Source organism: Epinephelus lanceolatus, chromosome 16 (assembly GCF_041903045.1).
Source record: "Epinephelus lanceolatus isolate andai-2023 chromosome 16, ASM4190304v1, whole genome shotgun sequence".
Classification (NCBI taxonomy): Eukaryota; Metazoa; Chordata; class Actinopteri; order Perciformes; family Serranidae; genus Epinephelus; species Epinephelus lanceolatus.
In genome coordinates, this window is record NC_135749.1 from 30,410,322 (window position 1) to 30,423,150 (window position 12,829).

The following is a 12,829-nucleotide window of genomic DNA, read 5'->3' on the forward strand; positions in this document are numbered from 1 at the left end:
GTAACAGTCATTTTTCTGCAAGAATGACATCATGAAGTCTACATTTAGATGCTGGAACAGGATGTCCTTCATGACCTGACAGATCAGTGTTTTGTTGGGGCTGCTGGGGTAAAAGGAGAAGGTGGAGGTGTTGGCTGTGTCTACCCTTGTGGAGAGCACGTTCCTTTGGGACCCATCCGTCGGCATTTATAGGAGTGGGAGGGTGGAGGGGTGGGGGTTGACCATCGCTGAGGAACCATTTTGACGCACTTGTCTGTGCCCATTTGGTACCCAGACCTAAGCTGCACCTACATCCTCACCAAGCCCAGCAGCGTCAATGACAGCGACACGACGCATCCTCGCATTATGTAATGTTTGAATGAAAATGCACCAAATGGTTGGCAGAAAAAAATGAGGAGAAATAAAGTCATAGCCTTCATCGTTTTGATTCCCACCCCCCACCCACTTCCATTTCATTACTTCCAAATAACATTACAGATTCACGACTGTCAGTTAGCTCTGCTTTATTGTGAATAATTAACAAAACACATGTATTTGCTGATTAAGAGTTGCTGCAGTCAGACTGGGAGGAATGGCATGATATTCCGCAGTCGGGGCTGCGGTTTTCACCATCAGCAGGTTGCATATTCCCGTGCGTAATGGCGCGTTTCACCTGCATATCATCCACAAACTATTCCTTTTCTGGCCGGACTCGCTCGTGTCATTGTGCAGTGTGACTAATCGTGTATTTAGGAGCTGTGAATTCCCTCAATCGTCCGCAGCGGGTCCAGCTCCGGGTGCCAGATGTTCCGTCGGTGTAATCTCGTTTTTTGGAAACCGGCGAATAAAGCAGCACATTTTCCAGCCACTACATAACCGATGCTTGTTACAAACACATTAATCCCTTATTTCTGGTTCAGATAAATGACGCTGGTCGGCACACTGGGCCCGGTCTCTTATTTGGTTCAGTTGCTCGTTACATTACTTTTGCGTTACAGCTCCGAAATCGCCAGGATGCTTCTCTGGCAGCTTAAAAATGAAGGTAACATATGTGTGTTTGCTGTGAATGAAGATGAAACCAAACCATGTAGATGTCAAATGGTTATGTTAATGATTAGTGATTAAATTTGAAGCTGTGTATCTCTGCCGCTGTCAAAGTACACTCCACTGCCTCTCATCCACTGAGGAACATTTATCAGAATTTGCAGGTGGCAAATGGCTGCTTGGTTGATCAACTTAATTGTGATGGGGTGATAGAAATAGTGACTTTTTTTTATTTTGTTGAGAGCTGTACAGACTACTGAGACTGAGGAGCGTTACTGTAACGCGTAACCACCCTGCACCGGTTCTGTCGCACCGACTGGACTCTGGATGCGGAGGACTGGCTCACTAATCTGGCGCATGTTCCTCAGAAAAAGAGGCTGTGTCCAGACAAAAAACATCCCCTCCATTACCTGATAATCCTAGTCGTTATCATAAATTGCAACGCATTGATTTGATGTGCTAACCGACGTTAAGGGCAGACACCTAACGTAATCCCAAAGGCAATTACTGTTTGACAGAACGACATTGAATGCATCAATGCGGTTTAAGCAGTTTGCCACATAACGTGAACAGGTAAGCTAGCTAAAACAAACCACAACGTTATATATCCAGTGTTCAATGTCATTCTAACATCATGCCTGTGCCTCCATACACTTTAACCCTTTCCTTCACCGATACACTGACTAACCCTTACCGTCACCACATCCAGACTGTACAGCTAACCATAACGTTAACATAACCAACATTTTAACTGCGTAATAACGTTAGCTAAAATCACAAAGGATAAATTTAGCCCTTACCCCCATTTCGGCGCAGTCAGTCGGGTCTCCTCAGAAGATGAATCGCTTTTGGGCTTGATTCAACCAGAATAGCTGGCTTTAAGGCGGGGAGACAGGGCAGGAAACAGTCGTCTGATGATGAGAAGAAAAAAAATGTCTCCTCTCAGTTGACAGACAACGTTATTGCTCTAACTTTACTGACACAAATTAATTAACTAGCTAACATAATACCCTAAAATATCATTTTTTCAGGTGGAGCGGGCATATGGTAACCTCGCAAGGCAAAGTTTCATCGAACACCTCGGCGAAGCTGCACCCGGTTCAGATAATAATCGAGAGGGTTTATTTTTTTGTCATAAAACGTTAAATGACACGCAGCCGATGGTGACACTTCACCAGCCTTCTCCCTGTGAGGCGCAAATGATGCCGTTGGAAAGTAGACCCGGACGGCAGGCTTCTTCTTCGGATGCTGTCTCCCTCCGCGGCTGTGCTCAGGTCGCCGCAGCACTCAGGGTTCCCTGGTTGTTACTCCGCGGTTGAAACCAACAAGGTAGTTTCATGCGTACACGCGCATAAGATGCGTACACATGATACCGAATATGTTGATCAAATCATGTTCATCTTAGCCCGTAAGGCATAGATACTGTTTTGAAACAAGGAAAAGGAGAATAACTGATTAATGTGAGAGGATTTTATTAAGTTTGCCAAGTGAGTCCTGGGGTCCCCTCACTCAGAAAGAAATACATTAAATTAATATATTTAAAATTGATGAAACAGAGAGACAGTAGACTGTGTGACATTGATTTTACCCACAGCAGTCAAGCAACACCACTTTGACAAACCACATGCAAATCTGTAGTAGCCTACACTGTGATATTTGAACTGGTAGCAACAATAATAACAGTTCATTGAGTGTATTGATGACTGTGATTCGCCAGTACTTATTTTGTATGATGGTGCGTGGTTGCCTGTTGTAGCATAGCAACTCTAAGCCATGGTGTTGTCACTGGAGTTTCTTATTTTGATACAATTCCTTGAAAAATATCTATATTTAACGCTACTTTCGATACCATGGGGAAACATTGACATTGAGATCATAAGTTTAATTTTTTATTAAAAGATAAATATAACAAGACTACAACATGGCATCCACAAATTTTCTTCACTTGGTTAATGGCACAGAACAGCAGAATAACTGTAGTAAATGTTAACATTAAGATAGAGCAAGAAAGCACAGCTTGTGCCGTATCAATATTGTGAAAAATGAATTTAAATGAATTGAAAAATCAACATTTTTGACAACATCTAAGGCATAAATATGGCCGGATATGACCTCTAACCTATCTTCTGTGCAGTTTGTATGCTGTTGCCTATACAAATTTCCATTAAGTCCACTGCAACCAGCATTCATGTGCTGAAATATTACTGACAGTAATTTGTGTTTGTTTGTGATAATGTCACTAAACAGACATTTATTTAAGAATACTCACCATGTAAACCAAAATAATAAAGTACATAAAACTTGTTTTTTCCCACAGAGTCCCTTCACAAGACACATCCTAAAAATTATAGATAAACAGATGTTATTGTCCCTCGGTGGAAATTTGTTTTTGACTTCTCTCAAATACAGCAAAGGTTCATACAAACACATAACACAATACACCATTAACGTACAAATATACAATGTACAAGCTACAATAGTGCATATATGCAGGTTGCAGAAATACATTAAGTGAGCACATTTTATAAAATAACTGTGCTCCCTTGTGCAATCACTCTGTGTTCAATACCTGTACGGCAAAAGGAATATAGATTCTTGCTGGTTCTTAGGACCCTAAGAATGGAAGCAGCTCAAGCTCTAAGTGTAATGAGTGTAAGGTATCTGCAGTTGTAAGTTTGGCCTTCCTGCGCACAGCACTGTCAAATATATTAGTTAGTAATCCAGCCTCTAGCCCTGTTTTTGACCAAAGTCATTCACAAAATACACCAGAAAGATGTATGTATCCCTATCAGACAGATATAAATGATGTATGTGTGGAAGCTCCCATTATGTTGTAAAAGTTACTGAGCCTTAAGATAGCCTTGAGATGCATCATATTTCATATTAAGCTGTACAATTGTTCATTTTTATCACGTTACAACTGTAGAAATTCTAACTATTCAATTGGTTAAATTAAGCATCTTCTCTCTGGGTTTTTGTTTAGTTGTCAGCAGCTGTTCAGACTTAAGCTTTTCTGTTGCTATGAAAAAGACTAAAACATGAACAAAGTGCACATCTGCATCATCAATGGCATCGGGGGAAAAGTGTGGCGCATCCACACTATTCTCCACACACACGAGATATAGCCTGCATTAGTATGGCCACATTTGTCAGACAGATGTGAGCAGCAGTGTGTTGCACAAAACATGGGATTGATTCATACTGATGATTAAGAGTAGAAACTGAAGCAGAGTAGGGCTGAGGAGGAGATTAGAGAACAGAGAAATAATCAAAAAAACATGGAAAATGAAGAACAGAAAGTGATTCACAAAAGAATTTACTGACAAGAAATGAGGCCTAAGCCCCTTATTTCACTGGCATTACACTGGAATAAAGATTGTTCAATCAGTGCTAGTGTGGGGAATGAAAACCCTGGCCAAGACACACAGTAAAAGCGGCATAAACAGAAATCACATGGAAACAATGTGATGATCATGGTCGGTCAGAGCAAAGCTGCAGCTTCACTTGCTTTATTTCTGTATGCACCACCTGCTGTGGAAGATTAGACAATTATACTGCTGTTTTTAGAGCCTTCAAATGGAGCAGGAGGCTATGAATATTGTGCAGCTGCCATATCACATGCATGCACCCATCCCGCCTGAGGTGATTCAACAGTGATCAAATGAACGAGGGGGGAAACATACGATACTGCATAACAAATGAGCAAATGAGACAGTGATCAAGTGTGCAAATAACTGGTTGACATGTGTGCTTTGCTATGCAAATGTTTGTCTGTGAATGCCGTGAGACTGTGTGCAGGATCATCTGTATGAGTGCATGACTGTGACTCTGCTTTGAGGCAGCCACCGTGTTCAGATGGGATCAATACCCCTCTATTATAATTGAAGTGTGGCCTGGTTTCTGCGCTGCGTTGTCATCCCTCCAGCATGCACCATCAATCAAGTGTTTTTTTTCTAACAAATTCTAAAACTGCGCTGGAAAAAAATGTGTCAATACTCACGCATCCTGCTTCAAAAAGTTATACTGGAAAGACATGACAACGGGAAAAGGTAAAGAGTAATGTAGCAGCCACATGGGCCATGTATTAGCATGAAATACAGCTAATCAGGAAGCAAAAAAAGACACATCATATCTGTGCAAGTTAATTGGAAATAAACACAAAGCATAATACAGGAAGTATTTTTATCCTATCCAACTACACCTGCCAACTGTATCACCGCACAGAAGGAAGTGTGCATCTACTCATTGATGAGAGGCTCATGCTAGGGAGAGGGATGTAATTATTTATGGTGTCCTCCTCGACTGAGCTGTAAAGTTAGCTAGCTCACTGGTGCTAAAGGTGAGCTAGCAGTACATACACACACCTTCTGTGTGATCATAAGGTTTCCCCCTAAGTTCATCTATTGAACAGCTTGGTTTTCTTTACAAGAAGTATTACTTGCAGAGCTGCTAGCTTGGCTGTAGACTTTTATTGACATGCTCTTTCCACTGTTATGCCGATGACATGCATCTCTATGTGTGTATGAAACCTGAAACCCTCAACACACTGACATTTTAACAAATGTCTGGGGAATATTACGTGCTGGGTGTCTAATACCTTCCTCCAACTCAATGAAGAAAAACCTGTAATATTATTTGGGCCACATAACACTTGAGTCTTCAGTGACACATGTTAACTTGGCACTTTCTGTTGAGTTCGTTGCTAGAAATCTAGGACTTATTTTTGATTCCAATTTAACATTCAACAATCATGTCAATCATGTTGTTCAGTCCTGTTTTTTTTATCAACTTCAGTTGATTTAAAAAATCAGACCATTTTTATCAGTCTCTGATTTGGAGAAAGTTATTTCCCAATTCATAGAAAGTTGTTTCTAAAGAACTGACTACTGCCATTCACTCTTTAAAGCAGCTGTGCGGAACATTTTACCATTTATCAAACTGTCCCTAGTTCATATTACCCCCCCTTGAAGATCCACATATTTATTTGAACCCAACAGCGACGAAAAAGCCTTTCTCTATATGGCTATTTAGTGTAGCCTGGCTCGGGTTGGACACAGCGGAAGTCAGCAAACCAGAATATGGCACCCGGAGGCGGAAGTAATTCTGCAAGCCCGCAGCCTTTAAACCACAGAAGAAGAAGGAGCCGTGTTTACAGAGAGTGTTCTTCGAGTAAGCGGTACTGCTGAACACATAACACATAACAGTTTTACCAGACGTATCTATAAGGACTTGGTTGTACTTTCAATGTCATGGCGGATAAAGAAGGAGCACCATCTAAAAGAAAAAGAACAGAAGAAGGCTGAACGGGACAGTGACAGGGCTCGAGCCCAAATGCGTGTAAACCTCGGTCAGGCATTCACCAAGTGGAGAGAGCTGAGAGATTTGTTGCCCCTTTTCCTAATAGACAGGTTTGTTATTTTTGTTTTTATTTAGAGAATATACCACAACTTGTTAGACGTTTCACTCCAATATATGACAATATGGAAGTTATAAGCAAGCTAAATGTAGCTGATGTGAACCGCTTTTGTCTAGTACAACAAACGCCACAAAATTATCTGTGACTGTGACCATGAACACAAATACACAGCAGGCAGTTGTCCTCAGTTTATAAGAAATTCAGAGCTACACCAGAACATTTATGAACAGGTCTTACTTTACTACTAACCTGTGTGTAACGTTAGCATGTTTCCACTAATTACTTGGACTGACCTGACGTTAGTAACGTTAGTTTTGCAAGCGATGCTGTGTTAGGATTAGATCAGAACAGAAACACGACAGGAGAATTTACTGAGTAATTTTGTTGTTTCCACTAATTACTTGGACTGACCTGACGTTAGTAACATTAGCTTTGCAAGCGAAGGCTGCAGGTAGCAACTTTGCTGTGTTGTCTCGCTCTCCAAAACAAATGCATGCGCTAATTGCCGGTTGCAGTCGAGATTTTACGAATGAGGCCGAATGCCGGCTGTAGTTGGAATTTTACGACACCAGGCTGTTTGTGTCATACCACTTCGACCAAAGGGGGCGCTATAATCAACAAAAACGTAAAGTTCTGCACAGCTGCTTTAACTACCTAAACAATAAAGCGCGCTCACGCTTTAAAATTGTACAAAACGCAGCAGTAAGATTGTCAACTCAATCAAACAAAGAGATCACATAACCTCCATTTAAGCAGCACTGCATTGGCTTCCTGTTAACTTCGGGATTGATTTTAAGGTTTTTCTCATTACCTTTGAAGCACTATATGACCTAGCTAACTCTTATGCCCCGATATACCTGCACACAGTCCCTCAGTCTAAACTTACAACTAAAGGAGACTGTGCTTTTGCTGTCAGGACCCCAAAATTCTAGAACAGTCTCCCTGTTGAAATTTGCCTTGCAACCTCACTGACTTCTTTTAAATTACTACTAAAATCTCATTTTTATACACTCGCATTTCTGTATATGTTTGATATGGTTGTTGTTGTTGTTTCTTCTTGGAGGGTGGGAATGTATGTCCATAAAGAAAGCTTTTATTATCATTATCATATATCATTAGATTTCTAAACTGAAAGCAGGTAAAAAGGCTACAAAAGGCAGATTGCTTTCTTTCATGTGACAATACTTGTAACACATTTGAAGCAATTACAACAGGACAACCTCCAGACTAAGAGACTATTAAGTTTACTACTTCAAATTACCACAAGAAAACACTTTACACTGTTATTTTCCTTATAAAAAGACAGAATATTGCACACCTCCACCCACCTTCTGTGGTTCCTCTTTCTTCCTCTTCCTCAGTCTGTTGCTCTGGGCAGCTCCCAGGTGGGTGCAGCAGAGTTTAAGCAGCAGTGCTGTTGAAAACAACAGAACGGCTGAAATGCTCAGTGCATCTTTTTCAAAGGTTAAAAAACAAAGAGTGTATTTTAAGGTGGGAGCAAAAAGCAGAGATACAGGGGAGAGAACAGAACAAACACATTTCAGAGACCTTGTCACCATAGCAACAACTGTCAGGTAAGCATGGCACCCTAATCATGCAGCTGACACAAAACAAATTTGAGCAAATTGTAAACAGGATGAATAGGTGGAGGGAGATAAAGCAGAGCCAAAGGAAAAAGACGTATAAAATGAAAGACGTCATTTTGTCGTTTTTGTAGATCCTTGCTGCTGATTATGGTTTAATTATCTGCAACAGAACAAATCAGACAAATGGATGTCGAAAGATGTGATGGGAAAATGCTTCGTCACTGTTCCTATTGGAGACAAATGGGAGCAGAGTTTCATTTGTAATCACAGATGATCAGAGGATTGATTTCGTTGCAGAGTTGAGTCCAGTCTGTCACACAGCAGGAGACAGCTGCTGTCAGCGAGACACAAACACAACTTATCAAACTCTCAGCGAGGGTTAGGTAAAAAATGGAAGTGATGAGGACAGATCTCATCACCTGGATCCTTTTTTTTCCACATTTTTTTTAACAAGTATTCTATTATTGTAACTGTGTTTATTTTGTGGCTATCAACAGTTTAGATGAGTCAAGTCAACATTTGATCAATAACCACTTTTCTTTTCGCTTTTTAAGAGCAGAAAGGAAATTATACAGAGAGATTTATATCATATCAGAGGCAAAGATGTGATGGAAAACACTTTGAACTCAATGCTGGAACTCAATACTGAAATCAGAGTTTAATGTTACATAGACTGCACATTTTTCTTTAATTTCTCTGTCAGGATTGTGTATTGTAATAATATGTATGAAAAGATCTTCTAAAGCCTTAAAAAACTGAGAATCTACAGCGATGCTAACAGCTCTGTAAGGCTGACTTGCTTACGATACCAATTTAATATTCTGATGTTAAAGGCAAACGCTTCTGATTTTTCACATTTCAGTCTGTTTACAGGTCTTGTGAAATAAGATGTACAAAGCATTATGTGGCTCTAGGGGGAGCTGTATGAAATCTGATACATTATGTAGGCTACATTAAGGTACATTGTGAAATGACTTGTTTCGCTATCTGGATTGAATCCATTCGGTGTGATCACATTTCGAAAGTCCAGAAGAGCTGCATGATGGACTCATTTTATCCCCATTTTAGTGCTAAACCAGAAGTTAACCGACTTGACCAGTGGAAGTCTCCAGTGCACTTGCTCTATGGGCCCAGTGATGTAAAAGACCTGAGTCATTTTACACCACTTTCATGGACCAATCTATCAACGGTAAAGTTGCATCTTGGGTCATGTAGGTGCCAGGTTTTGACAAGGTTGATGCTAGAATGGTCAGGGGGGACAAGTACCGCCCAATTGTACTGTGATTGGGTAGAGCTTGAAATGTTGTTCATTCAGTCATAGCAAATAATAGTTCAGAGAGCATAGGCACAAAATCCCTGAAAGAGAAATACGAAGTCCACAGCTCCACATCCAGGGGTATGTGGACCCTGGAGAAAAGCTGACAGAGGGCCCTTGGCCATGGGCACGTAATCCTCCGCTGGGGAATGTACATAATCATTTATACATATTTTATGAAAAGGTCTTTTGAGAGGGGCTGAAACGATTAAACATCCTACTAACCAGCCCAATTTGCGCTGAATTTATTTGCTTATTGCCAACCCAGAAAGGAAAAACAAATATACAAAAAGTATACAGCTGCCATGACACATTATTTAGTGTTGCCATGGTGTTCGGCACCACAGACAGCATACAAGCACGCCACATAGTCAATCTGCGCCTTTATAGTTTCAGTGTTGTGTTTATATGTGCACTCATAACTTCATTCCAGTCAATACAGTTTCACATTCAGCTATATGTAATCAGATCTGGGGACTTCCCTCTGAGCCGCTCTACTGGAGCAGCTGTGGGGTTAAGTGCCTTGCTCAGGGGATCTCTGTGGTATTCACCAATACAGTCGAGGGTGTTACTTGCTCATTTTGCCTGCCAAGACTTTCCCAGTCTGCATGGGGATTCAGGCCACAAGCTCTAACCTTTAGCTCACAGACTTTGTAAATGCCACGGTGCAAATGTCCTACTTATAGGTCTAATAGCACTTGTGTTGGATCACCAGTCAGGAAGTTTAGTTTAATTGCACTGTAAGAAGTCAGTTATCAAGAGAAAAACAAAACCCTTACACATTCTCCTAAACCCACTGTAAAGAATTTGAAAAATGTACACTGAAACACTCCGAAGATCAAAAACTGACACCAGTAATTATTTTGAGGATTGGAAAAAAAATACACTTGTCTTATACAGCAAATAATAAAAATGAATGAGTTTTAAATCTTGACTCAAAATGGGGCTAAAAAAAGAACAATATACTGGAGGTGATGAAACATGGACAGCCTCACCGAAAAAGGGCCACATATGTTTACTTAGCAAGCAGCTTTATACGATCCAAACTCATGTTTTTTGTAAGGCGGCGCCCTGTAGCAGAGCATGAAAAGCAATTAAGTCTGCGTCGTGTGTGTATAACGAGGACTGGATACAGCATTGGAAGCGGGGCTCTGTTCATTCCTATAAATGCTGAATCAAATCCTGAGTCATTTCATGGGGGCTGTGATACCCCCCAAAAAAAAAAAATGTATCCACTGATTTTCATTTGGCTCTTTAACAATGCCAGTCTATGGGTAAAATTCTTTTGGGCTCAGTGGCATCATGTGATGGACCTGAAAGCTGTAGTCACAGTTTGGTCATTATGTCATATTGACGTCAAAGTCCAGTGCACTTAATGGAACCTGGTCTGCATAATGTTGTATAAAGATCAAAGAGTCCCTATAGGGTGCGCAAGATGGGTGGTGGATGGATCAATCAAGCACAGGACTTTCATCCAAGATACTGGTGTTTGTGTCCCAAAGTCAACGTTGATTTCTTTTAATAACATTAAAGCATAGTATCTGAAAACAACATACTGTATGACATATGTCATGTTACGTTATTGGGTTTGAACTCCAATGCACACCAGGAACAGATGGAACAGTTTATACTGAGCTTTACTTCACCACTTCAATAAATATAGGGAGTGCAGACTGGTAAAGCAAGAGAGTGTCGATGTTCAGGTTCAGAGCCCTCAGGGGAATAGAATCAGTCCACAGCTCTCCACGTGGAACGCTGAGGCAGCACACAGGTGAGGAGCCGGCATCCGCTGGACGCACACACAGCAGACAGTCCAATTGTTTGCAATGGTAATGAGAGAGGGCAGGCAGAGAGCGATGTAAGAAGAGCGGGATTTCCAAAACCAGGAGTACTCACGGAGGAAACAGTCTCTCTAATGCAAAGCCGGCCATGGACAGGGGAGAGCTTGACAGCAGCGATAAAACATGGAATCTGTGACGCACACACAAAGGCAGAGTATGCAACTACACAACAAAGCAATCAACAGCTCAGAGGATCACTGGTGATTTAACCAGTAAACTCACTTTGGAGAGTGGGGTGACGGTCTTTCCAGGCAGCCGCATCAAACAGGTGAACAGGAACCAGGAAGGCAGAGGCAGAGCTCGTGGTTGAAAACAGAAGGCAGAGTGGTTTACCGGGGAGCAGACGAAGCAGAAGAGTCAGGAACGGGCAGGGTCAATAACAAGGAAGCAGTTCGGAATCAAATGCTAGAAAGTCTTGCATAAATGACAAAGAACAATCTGGCGAGGAGATTCTGTGAAGCAGGAGTCTTTATACTGGCAGGAGGTGATGATCCACAGGTGAGAGCAGTTGGCTTGATGAGGTGGGTGTGGTGGATTGGCAGGAGTGGGAGATGTGTGGACAGGTAGGTGTGGTGGAGAGGCGGAGTTAGTAGAAATTGACCAGGTTAATTGAGAGACTGGCAGTATGGCAGGTAAAAAAGTGCCCACTGTGACAAAAACATGATGTTTTTTCTAACCCTACCCACCTAGTTTTGTTGCCTAAACCTAACCATCAAGTTTTACAGTATAGATGCAACTGCATACTGTGACCAATAGAACAGTAATATGTCATTTTGGAAGTCAGTGGAAATCAACCTATTTTGTCGTTAAGGTATGAGAGAGCATTAAACACCCACCCTTTGTTGAAAGTCTGTTTTGGTTTTGGTTTTTGGGTGGATTTTTGTGTGTTCTCCCTTCCCCCTGCCCTTTCTGTTTCTGTTCCTGCCAGGCTTGAGTGTGGCAGGGGGTGTGACTGGCTCTTCCCACTGCAGCTGATGAGGCACACCTGATTCCACTCAGCTCATCAACTTGCATGCATATACCTGGTCCTCACTCCAATACTATGTCAGATAATTCCGTCCGTGTCGGTGATGCCAAGCATACTCTTTTCCAGTGTTGCGTTTGCAGTGATTTCTTCCTTGTCAGAGTTTTTTCGTGCCTCGAGCATTATTGTGCTTACTTGTGTTTTTGCCGTTTTGCATGTGCTCAACTCTTGTGTCATCCCCAGAGATCACAGGTCTTTCTTCACTAGTGGACAACCTCCCAGCCAGCCAGCACCCTGCCTCCACTGCCTGCAATTTTTGTTTTTTCCTTCGTCAATGTACTTTTTGTTTCCATAAACCTGCGTCCGTCTCTGCTTTGGGATCCAGCCAGAAACCAAAACCTAACAAATGTAAATATATATTCAACACTGGTAAAAACTGTTTTAATCATGAAAAAAGAATAATGAAATAAATGAAATAGAATAATAAAAAAATAAAATAAAATGCATAGCTACACAGTTTCAACATGAAAATAATACATAATTACTGTATATAAATTATAGCACATCATTTGTACATTGACATGCACTGTAGAAAACTGAAAATTTCATTCCATACCATCACAGTAATGATGCTTTTTTTCTTATACAGGAGGTGAAAGCAGTAGTGGTAAGTACCTTGAAATG

General features: G+C 41.2%; 1 protein-coding gene and 1 long non-coding RNA gene across 2 annotated transcripts in view; both read right to left on the bottom strand.

Moving 5' to 3' along the window:
* The window catches only part of atp1a3a (ATPase Na+/K+ transporting subunit alpha 3a), a 34,825-nt gene extending 32,530 nt beyond the window's left edge, over positions 1-2,295 (bottom strand). The window contains exon 1 of the mRNA XM_078175861.1: positions 1,824-2,295. Coding sequence (XP_078031987.1) covers positions 1,824-1,829 — 6 coding nt within the window. The 5' untranslated portion in view covers positions 1,830-2,295. The remainder of the gene's footprint in view (positions 1-1,823) is intronic.
* An 8,034-nt stretch (positions 2,296-10,329) lies between these two features.
* LOC117264159 (uncharacterized) lies at positions 10,330-12,564 on the bottom strand. The gene is made up of 3 exons (XR_004502246.2): positions 11,404-12,564; positions 11,237-11,311; positions 10,330-11,129 (listed from the first exon to the last, which is right to left on the bottom strand). It is a non-coding gene; the product is annotated as an uncharacterized LOC117264159 (long non-coding RNA).
* Between the last annotated feature and the right edge of the window lie 265 nt (positions 12,565-12,829).